This window comes from Crotalus tigris, unplaced genomic scaffold (genome assembly GCF_016545835.1).
Source record: "Crotalus tigris isolate CLP2741 ecotype Arizona unplaced genomic scaffold, ASM1654583v1 scf7180000019267.1258330, whole genome shotgun sequence".
Classification (NCBI taxonomy): Eukaryota; Metazoa; Chordata; class Lepidosauria; order Squamata; family Viperidae; genus Crotalus; species Crotalus tigris.
This window is the reverse complement of record NW_024097462.1, coordinates 415,877-434,024: the sequence shown is the minus strand read 5'-3', so window position 1 is coordinate 434,024 and position 18,148 is coordinate 415,877. Positions and strand designations below refer to the sequence as shown.

The following is an 18,148-nucleotide window of genomic DNA, read 5'->3' as shown; positions in this document are numbered from 1 at the left end:
CTGAGCTTATGTAAAGCAATAACTCAGGCAATATGGGGTCAATGCCTCCATTGTACTGTACCATGTAGTGGATGATTTTTCATTAAAAACCAATCTGTAGAAACTGTGCAATATCTGATGCTACTGATGTTATGATGCTGTTATCAATCTGATTTACGTATTTGCAGTTTTACTCTAAACCAGGGATGTTTTAACTGTGTCAACTTTAGGGCTTATGGACTTCAACTCCTAGAATTCTGGGAACATAAGTCCACAAGTCTTAACCTTGCCAATTTTGGACTCCCCTGCTCTAAATCTTTTTGACAGCTAACAGCAAAAGGGCAATCATTGTCATTATGCACGAAGAAAGCTACAGTGCTTGAGATTTGGGACTTCAGATTTAATGCTAGTACAAACACAAAATAATTTATAAAACGCCAACTGTTTCAAAAATATTTTAATTACATATGCTAACATCTGTGCTCTTAAAAAAGGACTCACATAGATTACATTTTACAATTTCCTTTTTTTAAGTTAATACATAAAACTTCACAATATGCAAACAACTTTAGTGGTTTCTCCATATGTTCTCAGAGCATGAGAAATTCAAAATTATATTGCACTGGTAAACCTAGAGCACTGAATTGCCCAAATTGCACCACTAGAAGAAAAAGGTAGCATGAAGAATGTTTGGAAGTTATACCTGCTATCCTGAGTACAGAAAAATGCTCATTTTTCTTAAGCTTAAAATTAACAAAATGTTACATAAAGAATCATGTTCTTCATAATAGTTGTTACTGATGACCAAAAAATAAATCAAACCAAAACAAGCCAGGGACAGAGGAATGTTGTCCTCTTGCTTCAATGGCCTTAGAAATACAGCCAATAATGAAAGGTGCTACCATCAGTATCAGCTGGAATATCAAAAGGTCCTCACCCTTAAAGTAAGCTATGAAAATTCTGGGCTTAAAAGAATGCCAAACATTCTTTTGATATAAATAGCAATAGCACTCAGATTTATATACCGCTTCACAATGTTTTCCAGCCCCCTCTAAGAGGTTTACAGAGTCAGCATATTGCCCCCAGCAATCTGGGTCCTCATTTTACCAACCTCAGAAGGATGGAAGCAAAAAACAGATTTAATATTTCAGAGAAAGGCTACAGCATAGTTACTCTTCCTTAACTTTGTTTGTATAAAAGAATGTTTAAGGAAGGGTAATTCAAAATGTAATCCATATGTAATATAGTTAAGAAAGGATTTTCTTTTGAAAATGGGAGTTTTAACGATGAAGAAAATAAACCTCATGCTATCCAAAGGAATGCATATCAGAAACCCAGATCATAGCAAATGAAATGCCTATTGATCAATAATAACTGTTAAATTAATGTTTTTATTTTTATAATGCATAAATATTTTCCTACATGCAAGGGTGGTATACCAGTCTCTCAGCTTCCATACTCTGTGTGACATGGAACACATTGTCTTTCTACTTTAATATTTACTTATCTTATTATTAATTAATTCTTAATTAAGGCAAGTAGAGAATAACTAAATCTTTTTTTTAAAAAATATAGTAGCTGCTATATTTGGTCTCAATTTAACATTTCTCAAAATAAACAAAATCCATCTAGATACATTGGCACATTCTCTGCAAATCTAAAACCACCTTTGCATTTTAAAGGAAAAATTACTTGGGAGAAAGAAATCCTTAAAGATAAATACAGCTACTTTTTAACTATTCCCTCCTCTTTTATTTAGGTCAAAAATACAAAACTGATATGTGTTTGTAGGACATAATAAACTAAAAATTAGCAATCACATTATAGTCTAATAGGGATATAAAAAAATTCTACCATTGCAAAATGTAATATTCAGCACTTTTCCAAAATGTTCCATGTTCCATTTTTCAGAATGTTTGTGGCATTCTGCATAAAACAGGACAGGATCATGTTTGGAAAACCACAAACTCATTCCAGTTCAGAGAATTAACTTTAGGAAAAAATCACTGGAGCATCCCTGAAATGACTAAATCAGCATGGTCCAAAAGAGAAATGTTCAATTTCCGGAGGACTAAGAGTTTTCCCTTATATGCCACAGATTTCATTTTGAACCATTTCAAGCATAAAATTTCACAAACGTCCTCATAATGAGCACTCAAAAACTGTTTTGAGGCTTCTGGAAACTGAGCTGTTTTGAGCTCAACATTTATTGGAATGTACAAAACCAGTGATTTTGCACTCTATGAGCATACCAAAAACGGCTCGGTGCATAACCTCTTGCACAATATTTGAAGCAAACTGTTATGCGAACCAGCCTATCTGATGAATTAATGGCTCAGTATATTGTATGGAGCCAGAAAATTGGGTGAAGTAAAATATGGCCTTTATATATATGTCAGTGTTTTTCTACCTCATCAACTTTAAGATGTGTGTACTTTAACTTCCAGAATTACTCAGGCATTTCCACGTATCTTCAAGGTACTGAGGTTGAGAAACATTGCATATATTTTATGAACAGAACTACGTCACCTAAGGAAGAGAATATTTCAATGCATTTTTAATTAAGCAACTATTATGAGATGATCATAGTTATTTAATCAAATGTCAAAGAATTTCCCTTTCAGCAATGACGAAAAAATTCAGAAGTGAGACAGAAAGCAGAATAAGACTATTTAGCATCCCTGAATGAATAAAATAACAACCGAATGGGAGCTCTATAATTCACTGAATTGCGTCACTAGGTGGGTCATCTCTTCAGACCAAAGATATCTCAATTAGATTTGTTGTTCTTATTATAGCATTCATCCTCATAAAGAGCTGCTTTTATCTGTCAATGTATTTTAGGGAATTCCAGGGAGTCACACAGATAGAGATTTTACATAGTACCTGATGGAATCATAACATAGCCAACACAAATATATTTGCTACTGATATGATTAAAAGGACTAAGATTTAATTTCTATAATTTTGTTTTTACTGGCATGAAACAATGTTGTATTTTTATTTGACATAGATGCCCAAATTTTAAGGCCAGTGGGTTGAATTTGAATAAAATCTGTGTGTCATAGATGTTCTTGCAAAATGGGTTGGGTAATACTCACAAAATGTTTGCTACAATACATGTGGACAGTTACAAAACTCGCCTACGAACCCAAGTATGAGACATAGACCTAGTCTCTGCCAATTATTTCAACTGTTTTCCTCTACAGTACTTATTTCACTAAGGACACACACAGAGCAGGCTTCACCAAAAAGGTAAAACAAGGCAAAGTTGAGCCTCAAACAAGAAATAGGGGTTGTAACCCATTCTATTCCCTCATTGGTCTTAGTCTAGATTGCCTCAGATTGGCTGATCCTGATAAGGAAGGGGATTAGAGGGGCAGGGAGACAAAACATTATGCATCTTAATGCCATGAATTCGAGTCCCCAAAACTGGAATTGTATTATTGTATTCTTCTTCTTTCTACAATAGCTTGCCGCATTAGAACATATAAAATAACAATTTTTATATGAATCCCTACCTTTAGGTTTTAAACTTTTATCCTATATTTGAAACATTTAGACATTTACTAAAACACTTTTCTAACAATAAGGCACTGTCCTGGCATATCACACAACAAATACTAAAAAAGGAAGTTTGCCTCTGTAGAAGGTTTGCCTTTTGCACTGTCTCTAGTGCTAGCACCAGGCCGGCAGACATAGTTATTTATCTTCCACCACATTTAGTATAAAGTGCGGTATCACTGATCCATTTCCCTTTCTTAAAAGCAATTAATACTCCATAATTATCTATTCCATGTCAACTTAAAAGGAAGTCAAATTAGAATTTAAAAATATGTTTAAAATGAACCCAAGTGATCTTTAAAGACCGTCTATTGTAGGCAACATTCAAAAATAAAATCAAATTAGCACTCTTTCTAGAAAGAAATAGGAGTTATCTTCTCTTTAGCTATAAAACCTGCATGCAGGCATAATGAGGCTGGATTGCCACTTCCAGCTAGGTGTCATCTATATAGATGCATATGTGGATGCTGGTGAAGTCTTGCAATCAGTTCTTCCTCCGTTGGTTCTTCCAAAACATCCCTGCAAGAACAAGTCAGAATCACTGAAAAATAGCAGAATCAGTGTCTTAGTACAGACATTGTACATATTTTTACACACCAGAAATAACTTCCCTAGGCATTTCAACATTAAAAGCCCCTATAGCACCGTGGGCCGGATGCGTCATGCCAAAATCACGCCCACCCCAGCTCCGGCAATGGGGAACAAGTTGTGATACATTGCGACACGTCACATGACATTGTGAGTTTGACACCCCTGCCCTATAGTCTATCATTCATTATTCAATTACCAATAGATACTTCATACGCAAAATTATATTTTGTTTTATTTTAAAACAGATTCTCTAACAACTTTGCTAGTATAGTATATAGGTAGTCCTCAACTTACAACAGTTCATTTGGTGACCATTCGAAGGTACAGTGGCACTGAAAAAAGTAACTTATGACCGTTTTTCACATTTACGACCGTTGCAGCGTCCCCATGGTCACGTAATCAAAATTCAGATGCTTGGCAATTGACTCATATCTATGATGGTTGCACTGTCCCAGGGTCATGTGATCCCTTTTAGCAACCTTCTGACAAGTCAAGTCAATGAGGAAGCCAGATTAACAACCATTTGACTAACTTAACAACTGCAGCGATTCACTTTACAACTGTGGCAAGAAAGGTCGTAAAATGGGGCAAAACTCACTTAACAAATGTCTCACTTAGCAACAGAAATGTTTGGCTCAATTGTGGTCGTAAGTCATGGACTACCTGTAATCAGATAACAAAAATAGGGCAACATGCTCTAAATTCTGGCACTCTCTGCATGGAGTCCCTGATGCTATTTTTCCTTGCAGTGTTTTAGTCCTGGTAGCAAAGAAAATAACTGTTATTGATCATTTGCCTCATTCTAGTCCTCGGTTAGTTTCTTTTCTCAATTAAAAATATAAAGCTGCTGCATTGCTGTGCTTGTACCTGAAGAGGAGTTCCACTGTCATTTGATATTCAACTTCTGAGAGAGATGGCCTATGGCAGCGACGATCCCATTTATGAATAAAATTCTGCAATTTAAGGAAACCAATATCATTTTAAGAGAGAGAAGCCTCTTACTCAATTCATTTGCAATAGGTTTTAAAAATTCAAGGCACTCAGTCAATTCATGTGATTAGCATATAGTTAGACATGGCTATTTGTGGAAGTCACAGTAACAAAAACTATAACTGTGTTGAAATTCAGATGTTTAAAAAAAGAGAAAATTGCATTCTATAAGGTTTAAGGAAAGCTGCTGCACAAATTTCTATGGACAGCGTACTTCCTTTCTTTATTAACAATTCAAAGAAAAGTATCTGACAAATCAACTCAAAGTTGCCCAACCTAAGGTACTCCAGGTAAGTATCATCAATAGTAATATGCAAGACTTCTCAGACCTAACGTTAAAGTCATGTGTTTGTGCAAAAGGTGCCTCCATGGAAAGTCATGCACTTTCAAGCCTAGTAACCCAACCTAAAAAATAAATTTTCCAGCAAACTTAGTACTGTATATGCTGTTCATCCTAGTGTGACATCAGGAGATTTGCTACTCCATGTGAAATCATCCATAAATGCGATTTGCTACTCCAAGTGAAACCACCCGTAAATGCTCATGTGTTCTTGAAGCCTATTGCTTTGGATGACCAGTCAAGCCTTACCTCTAAAAGCAACGCTATAAAAAGGTTGACCCAGATGACAGAGGAAGTCAACCACCAGGTGACAAAGTACAATTTTGACCAGCTGCAAAAGAAAAAAAAAAGAATAAAATCAAGTCATGCCTATTATTACAATTCCAGTCTTAGAATTCCCTGCACTGTGTGACCTATAGCACACCACACATTTCCTGTGTGGTATTCTTTCCAGTTCCTTTTACAAATTACAAAGTTGGATATCCTTGTATAGATGAATTATTCCTGCCACTTAAATCTTTCTTGTGGCCTTTTAGCATTTTTGCTGGCTCTAGAATTTTCTTGTTGATTTTTCTTTTTTTTCTTTTTTGCCCTAGATACCCCTGAATACACTCTAAATCCACTCTACTGCTTGTCCAAAAGGTGCTTTTTCCAAAAAGCAATTGGACATTCTTGGTTTTGTTTCCTTTCAAAATGTTTCACTTCTCATCCAAGAAGTTTTGAAGAACTGAAGTTTCTTGGATGAGAAGCAAAATGTTTTCAAGGGGGAAAAAACCCCAAGAAAGTCCAATTGCTTTTTGGAAAAAATACCTTTGGCACCACCATGACTTAGACCCGGGGTCTTCAAACTTGGCAACTTTAAGACTTGTGGACTTCAACTCCCAGAATTCCTCAGCCAGTCCTGCAGATGAAAATCTCCATAGATACTCTATTGCTCATATGTTATAATCTAATTAAGGCTGTTACCAGTTCTAGATTTTTTGCAGTTTATGTATTGTAACTAGCTTTTTTAAAAAATATATCCTCTATACCCCTCTTGCTATACTAGCTCGTTATTGCTGATTCCTGGCTTATCTTGGCAGTGCTCCAGAATAGACAGCCAACTTGTTCCCACTCTATTTTTCACTTTGTCTGAGAGCATAAAACTAACAGAAGAGAATATTTATCGGTCAGAGTTCGACTGTGGGGTCCTTGGCTGGGAGTTTGGCTGTTTTTTTGCAGACATTTCATTACTCAACTGGATAACATCTTCAGTAATAGGAGGGAGTGGGGTTTGCTGAGCATCAAGGACCACACACTGTAAAACTACGGTAACCACAATGATGAGAGAGTCTGCCATGTAGTAGGGATCCTGGTTTTGTTGCTTCTGCATAGACCAGGGGTAGGCAATCTTGGCTCTTTTATGACTCGTGGACTTCAACTCCCAGAATTCCTGAGCCAACTGGCTCAGGAATTCTGGGAGTTGAAGTCCACGAATCATAAAAGAGCCAAGGTTGCCTACCCCTGGCATAGACCAAGGAAGCAACAAAACAGAGTATATGGTAAGAGATAAAAACATATATTTTTAAAAAAAAATTTGGAGACCTGCCTGATAATTTTTGAGAAGTCCATATCTGAATTAGGTTATCAAATGCATTGCCAAAAAAAAAAAAAAAAGCATTTGTTCATTACTCACGGAGATAAATATCTGGAATATGCATCCAAGAAAACTTGCCAGTTGTTCACAACCATCACATCCCACAAAATCACTAGTGATGCCTATATTATGGATAAGAAAAGTAGTTGAAACATTCACCTATTATGAGAGTTTCATAATATATAAGGAGCTACCCAACAAACAAACTAGTAATTAAAGCAACTATTTAATACACATTGAGTAATACTCACAGCAAAATCATCAAAGTTGTTTGGCCAATACTCCAGTTGTTCAAACGTGCCACACTGCAAAGTTGTATTACTTACAAGGCTATAATGGAATAACAAATAACTGGAAGTTATTTCATCACCATATGCACAGTGGCACTGCACAGATCAAATGTTAAATTAGCTATTCTTTACCATAAATATACTTTTAGATTTCTTACAACGAAGAGGAAAATTAAGCTTGGAGATTTTAAATCTATTAAAAATGTAGACAGGAAAAAAAAAGAGAATAAGATGCTTCAAAGCTAAAAGAATATAGCGAGAAAGAAAAACAGTCAGCCAGATGTTGCAGCAGAAGCACTTAAATTCAAGAAATATAGATTTTCCTCAACTTACACTGCCAACTGGGACTGGAATTTCTGTTGTTGTAAGTTGAGTTGGCCCAATTTTTATGATGGTGGTTAAACAAATCATGGAGTTGTTAAGTGGATGCAGCTTCCCCAATGGACATTTTTTGCCGAAAATTGGCAGAAAAAGATCACAAATCACAATCACCTGATTGCAGGATGCTGCAACTGGTCATAAAGGCAAGCCAGTTGTTAAATGCCTGAACTGAGATCACAGGACTGCGAGGGCAGCATGAGGATTGCAAGTGCAAATACAGATCATAACTCATTTTTCCCCCAAGGCCATCTCAATCATTGTTCAATGAACAGTTGTAAATCAAGGACTACCTGTAGTGTTAGCAGGGACTTAAACTAGGAATCATTCAGTCCAGAATCCTTTTCTCTGCAAGGACTCCACTCTAAAGACATTCTCTTAAAAAAGAAGATACCCAAATTCAGTGATTTTTCTTCATTGTGATGAAATTACAACCAAGGTTTTACAAAACTTGACTTTTCAAGCACAGCTGAATCTTAGAAACTCTATTGTTAAAAGACTCTTCCACAAGAGAGCAAACTGGCCCATGATAGTTCTAAATTCTTCTTATTTACATGCTTTCAAAGAAAGAGTGCCTGGACTGAAGAATCCCCATATTTGGACTCATATAACCAGCAGGCCAGAAACATATCAATTAGTAACGCAGACCTCATGCTAGAGTTTTGAAGTAAACCCAGTGCAAAACTGAGGGTTATTCTTGCACCTCTGGTTCAAGTAAGAGAAAAATGAGGCGTCTAGGCCAGGGGTAGGCAACCTTGGCTCTTTTATGACTCGTGGACTTCAACTCCCAGAATTCCTGAGCCAGCATGGCTCAGCTTGGAAACCTCTCCCTTTCCCCTCAGCGTGGCTGGCTCAGGAATTCTGAGAGTTGAAGTCCACGAGTCATAAAAGAGCCAAGGTTGCCTATCCCTGGTCTAGGCCATGCCACACTTCCAAAATACTTTCCAAAGCTCAGCACTATAGAGAAGATAATCTTCTTACCCTGTGAAATATTTCTAAGTTTGGGATCAAGGAGGAACTTCCTGCCAATGTTTTTTTCCCGCTGTCCATCACACTAGTCCTGGTGATGGCTCAAAAAACAAATAACCTCTGCTAACATGCCACCTTTCTCCCTCTAACAAGCTAGATAAGGAGGAGATGCAAAAGATAAAGGGCAAGAGCAGCACATGTACTGAAAAGGGAAGAAGAGGGAGGAGGTTCACATGTTCAAGAGGCAGTAGAGAGGAGCAGCTATACAAATCCACGTTGGTAGATGGGGGAAAAAGGTTTAATACATCAGATAGGTTGGCAGACTGGCAGTGATGTGGGGTGGACAGTTTTCCAAAGTAGAAAACTGTCTTCTAAGTTTATTTATAATGACGGGTGGACCACCAGTTGCAAATACGGCACATATAAACCTGTGATCACAATTGAGCCCAAAATTGCTGTTGCTAAGCGAGACAGTTGTTACAAGTGAGTTTTGCCCCATTTTACAACCTTTGTGCCACAGTTGTTAAGGGAATCACTGCAGTTGTTAAGTTAGTCACATAGCTGTTAAGTGAATCTGGCTTCCTCAGTGACTTTGCTTGATAATGGTCACAAAAGGAGATACATGGCCCTGGGACACTGCAACTATCATAAATATGAGTCAGTTGCCAAGCGACTGAATTTTGAGCTGGTGATCATGGGGATGCTGCAATGCTCATAAAGTGTGAAAAACACTCATAAGTCACTTTTTTCAGTGTCGTTGTAACTTCAAACGGTCACTAAATGAACGACTGTAAGTCGAGGACTATGTATATTATAGAAATTTGACAGCTTCCAACTTTAATCAATGCTTTATGGATAGTTATTCCTAGAGGCAGTATAGATATACACAATCACATCTGGTATGATTTTAATTTAAAAAAATCTCTCTCTCTCTGTAGCCCTATACAGGTAGTTCTCGGTGTACAACCATTTGTTTAACAGCCATTCAAAGTTACAACATCACTGAAAAAAGGTGATTTACATATCCATATTCATCACCATTGCACCGTCCCCATGGTCACATGATCAACATCTCGGTGTTGGCAACTGCCATTTATTGATGACAGTTGCTATGTCACAGGGTCATGTGATCTCCATTTGCACTCTTCCCAGCTGGTTTCAACAAACTAAGCTAAGGTGGAAAGCCAGATTTCCTTAATGATTATGATTCACTTAACAACCAAGATAATTCATTTAGGAACTGTGACAAAAAAAGATTGTAAAATAGGGTGAGACTCATTTAACAACCACTTTGCTTACCAATGGAAGTTTCGGACCCAACTGTGGTCATAAATTGAGGAGTACCTATATAAATCAGCCTAATTGGTATAAGAAACATCTCCCAAAAATCTTTATCACAACAGATTATTAACGTTTAGCAGTGTTATAGATCTATTTCCATGCTATGCTAGAGGCTACAAGACCAACTGTATCTTCTGGCCTTCTTCCAAGCAGGAATGGTGTGCTGACTGCCATCTTACCTGACATTGCCCTGCATGGGGGTAATGGTGCCTCCAAACAGCTCCATGCCAATTATTGCAAATGCATAGAAAGCCACCTGTGAAATAAAAATTGACATCCTACTGCAGCCAACTGAGAATGATGCAACAACACAGTGTAAGTGTCATTTAGGTTAGAGTTCTTCAACCATTCAGGGTTGGCAGCCCGGAGTGGGGGGGAGGGAGGAAAGAAGGGATGGTTTTTTGGGAGGTGAATGCATGCACTCGTGTGTGTGTGCACACACACTCAAAGCTCACACGAATGGGGCCATGAGCACTTGCGCGAATGGGGCAGCAAACGTCTGCAACACTTGCATGAGTGGGGCCACGAACACCCACAACACTTGCAGCAACGTTTGTGCGAATGGGGCCACAAACACCCGTGACTCTCGTGATGCTCACTTGAGTGGGGCTGTATGCACATGCACACACGAGTGCACTGGCCAGCCCAGTGGCCAATAGGCTGCAGCCTGGTAGTGGACCGTGCCCCAAAGATTGGGGATCCCTTATTTAGGTGACATAGTAAATCAGAAGTGTGGATTATTGTTGAACTCTTGACTTCTCCCCATTGCTTAAGCTTACACTACTATTTGCATCATACTTCCAGGAGACAGACCTCATGATTGGATGTTCATTTATTTATGTGAATACAGTTGTATTATTTTTTTTTGTTGCTCACAGCTATCAGCAGACAGCACAAGAGGTTTGCTGTAAATCATTGCATTGCTCAGGAGAAACAGCAACTGGAAAATCCAGGGATATGCTTTATTTATGGCTTGCCATGTTACCTGGACTCATCCATAGTCAAGCTCGTATTTTCCAGGAACAAAAAGAATTGTTAACTTTGAATTATAAAAATAGAGAGGGAATAAAGACAGCAACTATACAAAAGACCCTTGTTTGGCAATTTTAAAAGTAGATATAGACACTCAAGAAAATTTAAATCACCTTCCTATTCATATGCTTTCTAACCCTGAAATGCTCTTCCTAGTGTTATAACAGCTTCTCCTGTCATATTGTTTGGGGGCTGAAGTCAAATATCCCAATAACCTAAATTTTATCCACTGCTATTCCTATAAACGCATATACACGGAGGCAGGCTGTAGTGCTTCTGCAGATAATAGATGTTCCTTCAGACAATTAATTACTTCACTGTGATTTTCATTACCCTGATTTTCAGATGGGCACTAAGTAATTTCTGGCAGAAAAGCATCATAATCTATAAGTGATTTTTTTTAATGTCAATTTCTTTTATAAAAATGATCACATAAATGCTTTCAAATGTTATCTAGATGGGTCACAGCAAATCTAATGGAGTCACAGTTACTTATATCAAAATGCAGCATACACAAACTGTATGCGTATTCCTCTTTTTCTCATACACACATGTTATTGCTGGCCTTGCTTTAAGGAAGATAAACATTTCAGTGAGCCTGAGAAAATTGTTAGTATTTATGTCTCTGTTATGGAAAAAATCCCATGAATTATTTGCCAAACTATTTAAAAGATTTTAATTGTACTGGATTATCTTCACCCTGGAATGCATAAAACTGCCAATAGGTGGAGCTTTCCTCCTAGTGATAATCACAGCAAGTCAAATTAATTATTATCTAAGTCTCTTAAAATTAAGTAGGTAGTATATTATAAGGCGTGCACACAAATGACTACATGTCTCAAAGCAATAAAAAGTGTTTCTACAACTGGAGAAAGAGAGAGAGAGAGAGAGAGAAGGGGGGAAAGTAAATAATTCTGAAAATTAAGAAAGATCCATTTTAAACTTGAAAGATAATTAGTTCTACTCTAGAATCTGTTTCTAAAGCAGGAATATCATGTAAAACCTAACCATGGCTACACCATTAGGAAAGGATAACAGTATTATATAACTAAAACTCATGAAGCAATCACTGTGGATTAGTGCAAAGGAGACCAATTGTTCTTCTGAGCAGGAAATTTTCTCCTTCCCCATAATAAAAGAATTGAGGAGTGACTATGGTTTCTTGAGGTTTAATCTTTCATCAATCTAGCAGGAGAATGAATGGAATACATAATGCAACTATTTTTGTGAGATGGACAATTACATGTATTTGATTATTTAATTATTTATTTATTTACATTCTCTCTCTCTCTCTCTTTCTTTCTCCAGTTGTAGAAACACTTTTTATTGCTTTGATACATAAATAAAATGCTTTCTTTTGCCCAATTTGCAGACACCAACAATTAAATGTTCAGCTCACTGACTCCTTCCTGAAGTTTCAGAATTGTCCAAACATTTATTATCTGAAAATAATTTCATAAATACTACTTTAGCAAACAATACAAATAATACCAATAACAGCAATAACAATAATGGACTGCTGTTGATAATAATGGATTGGGAGTCAATACTGACCACTTCGAAATATAACTGGTCCTGATTATAATTCAAAGGATCCATTAATAATGCAAGTATTATCAGAGGCAGGGAGATGAAGAACAAGTAGGAGAAACAAATTCAGGTACTACTATTTAAAGATGTGATTCTCAGAAAGGCCACAAGTGAACAGAAAAAAGTTAATGATAGGAGCTATTTAATGGAAACCATTAACTGTTGACAGAATCAGAATGATTCTCTTTCTCCCTCGGTTTCAAACCGATGGAACTGTCCAATAACATTCATTACATTTACTATATAACATTCACTAGAAAACTCTGGGTTACTTCAAGGCAAGAGATGCTTTAAGGACAGTATCTAACTGTTCTTTGCTAATCTCAGAATATTAAAAGTACTTGGATGAGAGACTACAGGAAATCCCCCAGCCATACCACATGACTAAGTGGGAAAAAAAAAACCATTCTGGTAAACTACTATGACAAGTTCCCAAATTATATGGACCTGTCCATGTAGTCATCAGAAGATGAGCAGGAGTCCTTGACTTATGACTGTTTAATGACAGTTCCAAGTTATAGTGACCTTGGGAAATGTAACTTAAAACCTGCCTTCGAAGCTACAAAGGTTGCAACACCCCTGCAGTCATGTGATCACAATTCAGGTCTTGTCAATTGGCTCTCGTTTATGACAGCTGCAGCATCCTGCGGTCATGTGATTGTGACTTGCCACCTTTCCAGCAAGCTTCTGACATACAAACTTAATTGAGGAGGTGGTGGATTCATTTAGCAACCGCATGAATCACTTAACAACCACAGTGATTCACTTAACAACTGTGATAAAAAATGGCTGGCAAATCCAGTCCTGTCACACTTTATGACTGTTCTGACCTACGATAGAAATTCCAATCCCAATTGTGGTCTTAAATTGAAGACCGCTTATATTTTAATTATTAGTAGTATTTTTTTTTGAGAAACAGAGAACTAAAAACAGAGTATCAGTCTGTCTGTTGGTGTAGTGATTAAAGATACCAAGCTGGAAATCAGGAGACTGTGAATTATAGTTCAGCCTTAGTCACAAAGCCAGCTGGATGACTTTGGATCAGTCACAATCTCCTCAACAATAGAAGGCAATGACAAACCACTCCCCCAAATGTTGCAAACTACAGAGACTTATCCAATACAGCTGTTGCTAGGTCTAAAGACTGATCCAAAGGCACACATGCAAACACACACACATACATGCACACACACAAACACAAATACCATATGCTCTATGAATAACTTGGTACATGGAGAATTTCAAAAAAGTATCATAGCACGCACTCTATGAAAATTCTTACATGGCTCCTACTTTCTTCATAGCTGAGTGTCTTGGGGAGAGCAAATAAAGAAGACTGGGAAAAGCTTCCCCATTCCCCAGACTTTTCCCCATTCTCCATTCAAAGTAATTTTTTTTAAAAAATCTTAAAAGCAAACAGCGCCCTAGAACTGGATGTTTTGAGACTGTAAGCTGTCAGGATTTCAGTTGCCCTTGAACTTCTCTGGTTCCCAAACATTTGCTAAATATCAATTAGCATTTTCTTTTTTTAATTTCTTAAAAATTCATGCAATATTTTTCTCTCCTTTCCTGAAATACTCTTGAAATGTGTAGAAGGCTTGCAAGTGTAGCTTTGCTTCCCCGCTGACACCAAGTCCACCCTTAGTCTACACTAACTCTGCAGGACTCATTTATCCTAACTGTGCAAAGCACCGTTCCTTTAAAAAAAAAAAAAAACATTAAAGATTCCAACCAGCATGCAGAGGCCTCATGGGTATCCTTGTATCCCTCCAACTACGATATCTTTTGATGCTTTGTTGAAGCGTGTTGCCTGAATAGTTTAACAGGAATACAAGAGGGAAACGAAATGCAGCAAATATGAAAGGCATCATTCATCTGTGAAAATATCCCTGCATCTAGAAATATCCTCTTTCTTTGGGAGGTATTTTTTAGGCTCAAAGTATGCCTCCCATTTCCTCCCCCCAAGACTTGGGTATATTACACTCTTTTTAGCTGACAAATTAGCTTTCCATGAGTCAGCTGCTCTTAGTATTCCATAGATCCTGGAAGTTCACAGCTCATTCTTAGTCCATGTCTTTTTTTAATTGTATTTTTTTTTTACAACAATTTGATGCCTATAAACCTAGGGAGGTCCCGTACAGATAAACTTATTATTATCTCTGTACTGGGTGCTTGACCAAGTTCAAGCATTAGAAAGAAAAAGAGACAGAAAGACAGAATGGGTGGGCAGCCACTATGAAAAAAACTATTTGATTAATTTATTGAAACAATAGGGTTGCCAAAATTCGTTTCCCCAAATTGCCAATGTTTCTTGACAAAAATTATTTCATGGAAGATGGAATAAACAAAGATGCACAAATCATTATTATTATTATTTTGCTTTCTGTTTACTTACCACCAGAATTCCTGCAAAGGTTCTTATGTTTTTCACTAGATCCAGCAGTGTACTGGCAACTAAAGACATGAACTTGGGGGAAAGAAAGAAATCATTAGTGGGTTTTTTTTACATTCTTTCATCTTAAGAGAGAAAAGCAATATTAAAATCTACACAAAAAAAATGAAATTACTGTAATGTTTGGGATGATCCTTAAAAATCTGAACACAATCAGCATATTTGCTAGACGAACCATGTCCCATAGAGACAGCAATCCCAACATTTCAGGTCTCCTAGGAAAACAAGAAAAAGACATTTGCAGGAAAAAAAAAAAAAACAGAGAGGAGCCACCAGCAACATTAAAAAAGGGGTCGTTCTTTCAACCAACCAAAACATAATTTTAGCAATGCCAGATGTTGAAAAAAAAAGAAAGAAACCAAAACCGTACATAAAAGCCTGAATCTTAACCATTATTTTCCATTCTTGAATGATTTTGTTGTCATTATTTCAAGATTAAATATAGTAGGATGGAGTTTACACATATTTGTAGCAGTTTTAAAGCTGTTGCGAACTGACAGGTCCATACAACTTTTATTTTTTACTCCTTTTTTTTAAGGAGTAAAAATATAAATCCTATGTGGTAAAAATCCCAATATTGTAGCCCTTTCTCTGTAAAAAAACAGAGACTTTATATTCACACCCGTTTGAAAGAGTATCTTGATACTTCTACATGACTGAATCAGACAGAAAAAAAAATCATGTTACACTATGCAAGAAATAGCTTCTCTTTTTGAATTTTTCCACTCCAATGTTCCAACTGAACATAATCAGCTGTTACTAGAAGCACTGCTGGAGATACCAATTTCAAGGTAGCCAAACATTGCTTACTAAGGACACATACCAGCCTGGATGAGGAAACCCATATACAGCAAATGTGGACACCTCCAAAACCTTTGGGAAGAGAAGAAGTAAAAATTATAACTGACTGGGGTATATGACCCCAATGTTGTTCAAGAGCTGGGAACAGATGGGGGGAGGCAGCAAAAGGATGCGAGGAAGAAGAGATTAAGAAGTCCATTTGTTCATCATTGGGTCAGATCCATTTATTAGAAATTAATATTATTCAAGTATAACATGGGGAAGAGAAATGAACAATAACAAAGCTCCACAAGAAGTTTTTAATTCAAAAGGAAGACAATTTTGAATTTAAGATGAGCAGCACCACCCCTCCACAGGATTAGATGGGGGAGGAGGAGTGGTAAGCGCAAATAAAATCCCATATTTTGCCCATCTTAACTGCCAACTTCCACTGAAATCACTCCTGGAAATATATTTATGCATGTGTGTATGCGTGCATGCATGTATCCTAGCCTGAAGTGAAATTAAAAACAAGGGCAATGCTAGGCAAAATATTAAATTAATTGTTATTCAGTTAATGAGTACTAAATACACTTAATTTCCTATCAAACATCTAATTTGAATAGTATCAAATATCTCATTTGAAGAGTGAGTTGATTCACATCTACCTATCCTAACAGACACATATGTGCATACTATACACACACACACACACACACAAACACACACACCACTCTCTTATTTAAGAGCCATGGTGGCGCAGTAGTAGAATGCAGTATTGCAGGCTAATTCTGCTGACTGCCAACTGCCAGCAATTCAAGTTTCACCGGCTCAAGGTTGACTCAGCCTTTCATCCTTCCGAAATGGGTACAATGAGGACCCAGATTGTTGGGGGCCATATGCTGACTCTGTAAACCGCTTAGAGAGGGCTGTAAAGAACTGTGAAGCAGTATATAAGTGTAAGCGCTATTGCTATTTGCACATGCAAGCCAGACAGGGATAGCCAAAGGGCCAAATGAGGCCGGGGGGGGGGGGGGCGTAAAATGTCCAGGTTCGCTCTGGAAGGATGAGTCCTCTCCCCCTCCCTCCAACAAGTCATGAACTGTGGCAGCACAGTATTGCAGGCTAATTCTGCCAACTGCCAGCAGTTCAATCCTGACCAGAACGAGCTTTGACTCAGCCTTCCATCCTTTCCGAGGTTGGTAAAATGATGAACCAGATTGTTGGGGGCAATAGGCTGACTCTGTAAACCGCTTAGAGAGGGCTGAAAAGCACTATGAAGCGGTATATAAGTCTAAGTGCTATTGCTATTGGCACACATACAAAGAACGACACACACACCCACTTAAAAAAAAGAAAATCAGGGCCTCACAAAGCGATAAGAGGTTTTCATAAAGCACGTTCAAAGGAATGTCTTTATGAGCTTTCTTCGAAACAAAGCACGTCCTAAAAACTCTTCTGGAAGAACTATTATGTAAAAGCAGAATGGAAATAATTCCATGACGCTTACCATCAGGACCAAAGTCAGAAGTCCATCAAATACGTTGCTTGGATAGGATAAATATCTTTTTAATCCTAAGGCCACTAATTTCAGCAACATTTCCAGAAGGTAGTACAAAATAAAGAAACAGTTTGTAACCTTGGGGGAAAAAAACAGAGTTAAAGTGAAATTTTAAATCAGAACTTTTGGAGAGCAAGAAGAACAGGGTCTCACAGAATAGATGGTCTTACCCCTAAAAAAAAGTCATCTCGCAGGGCAGGTGGCTTATCTGCATCTATTACCATAACTCCCTGGGAAGGAAAAGGCTCGCAGGTTATCAGAGGCAAAATAATTACAGTGCATTGTAAATGATGCATCTAGAACATATAAGGTTGCAATGAAAAATCAACAGTCCATGAAAAACATTAGTCAACCTACTGCCTGCACTACTTGTTAGGCATAAAGATATTATATCTGCACGCCAATCAAATCTCCAGGTGGTTTTCTAAGCTAATCTGACCAGTCATATATGAACTAATCACTGAACTGCATTTTGTTTGATAGTCTAAGTCAGTGGTTCTCAACCTGTGGGTCGGGACCCCATTTGGGGTCAAACGACCATTTAACGGGGGTCGCCAAACAATGCAGTCCGTCATTTTTTCCCCCTTTTCCTTAGCTGTGCTACTCCCTTTTATTCTATTGGCTTTTGAAAGCCAATAGAATAGACTCTCTTGAA

The 18,148-nt window shown here is 37.5% G+C and overlaps 1 protein-coding gene across 2 annotated transcripts in view; it reads right to left on the bottom strand.

Moving 5' to 3' along the window:
- Nucleotides 1–421: 421 nt before the first annotated feature.
- TPCN2 (two pore segment channel 2) overlaps nt 422–18,148 on the bottom strand; it is a 51,330-nt gene continuing 33,603 nt past the window's right edge. For both annotated transcript variants that reach the window (XM_039361433.1, XM_039361434.1), the window contains 11 exons: nt 17,664–17,723; nt 17,443–17,571; nt 15,976–16,025; nt 15,268–15,367; nt 15,096–15,167; nt 10,258–10,334; nt 7,352–7,430; nt 7,140–7,222; nt 5,714–5,795; nt 5,002–5,087; nt 422–4,062 (listed from right to left, as the gene is read on the bottom strand). In XM_039361433.1, coding sequence (XP_039217367.1) covers nt 3,984–4,062; nt 5,002–5,087; nt 5,714–5,795; nt 7,140–7,222; nt 7,352–7,430; nt 10,258–10,334; nt 15,096–15,167; nt 15,268–15,367; nt 15,976–16,025; nt 17,443–17,571; nt 17,664–17,723 — 897 coding nt within the window. In that variant the 3' untranslated portion in view covers nt 422–3,983. The remainder of the gene's footprint in view (nt 4,063–5,001; nt 5,088–5,713; nt 5,796–7,139; nt 7,223–7,351; nt 7,431–10,257; nt 10,335–15,095; nt 15,168–15,267; nt 15,368–15,975; nt 16,026–17,442; nt 17,572–17,663; nt 17,724–18,148) is intronic.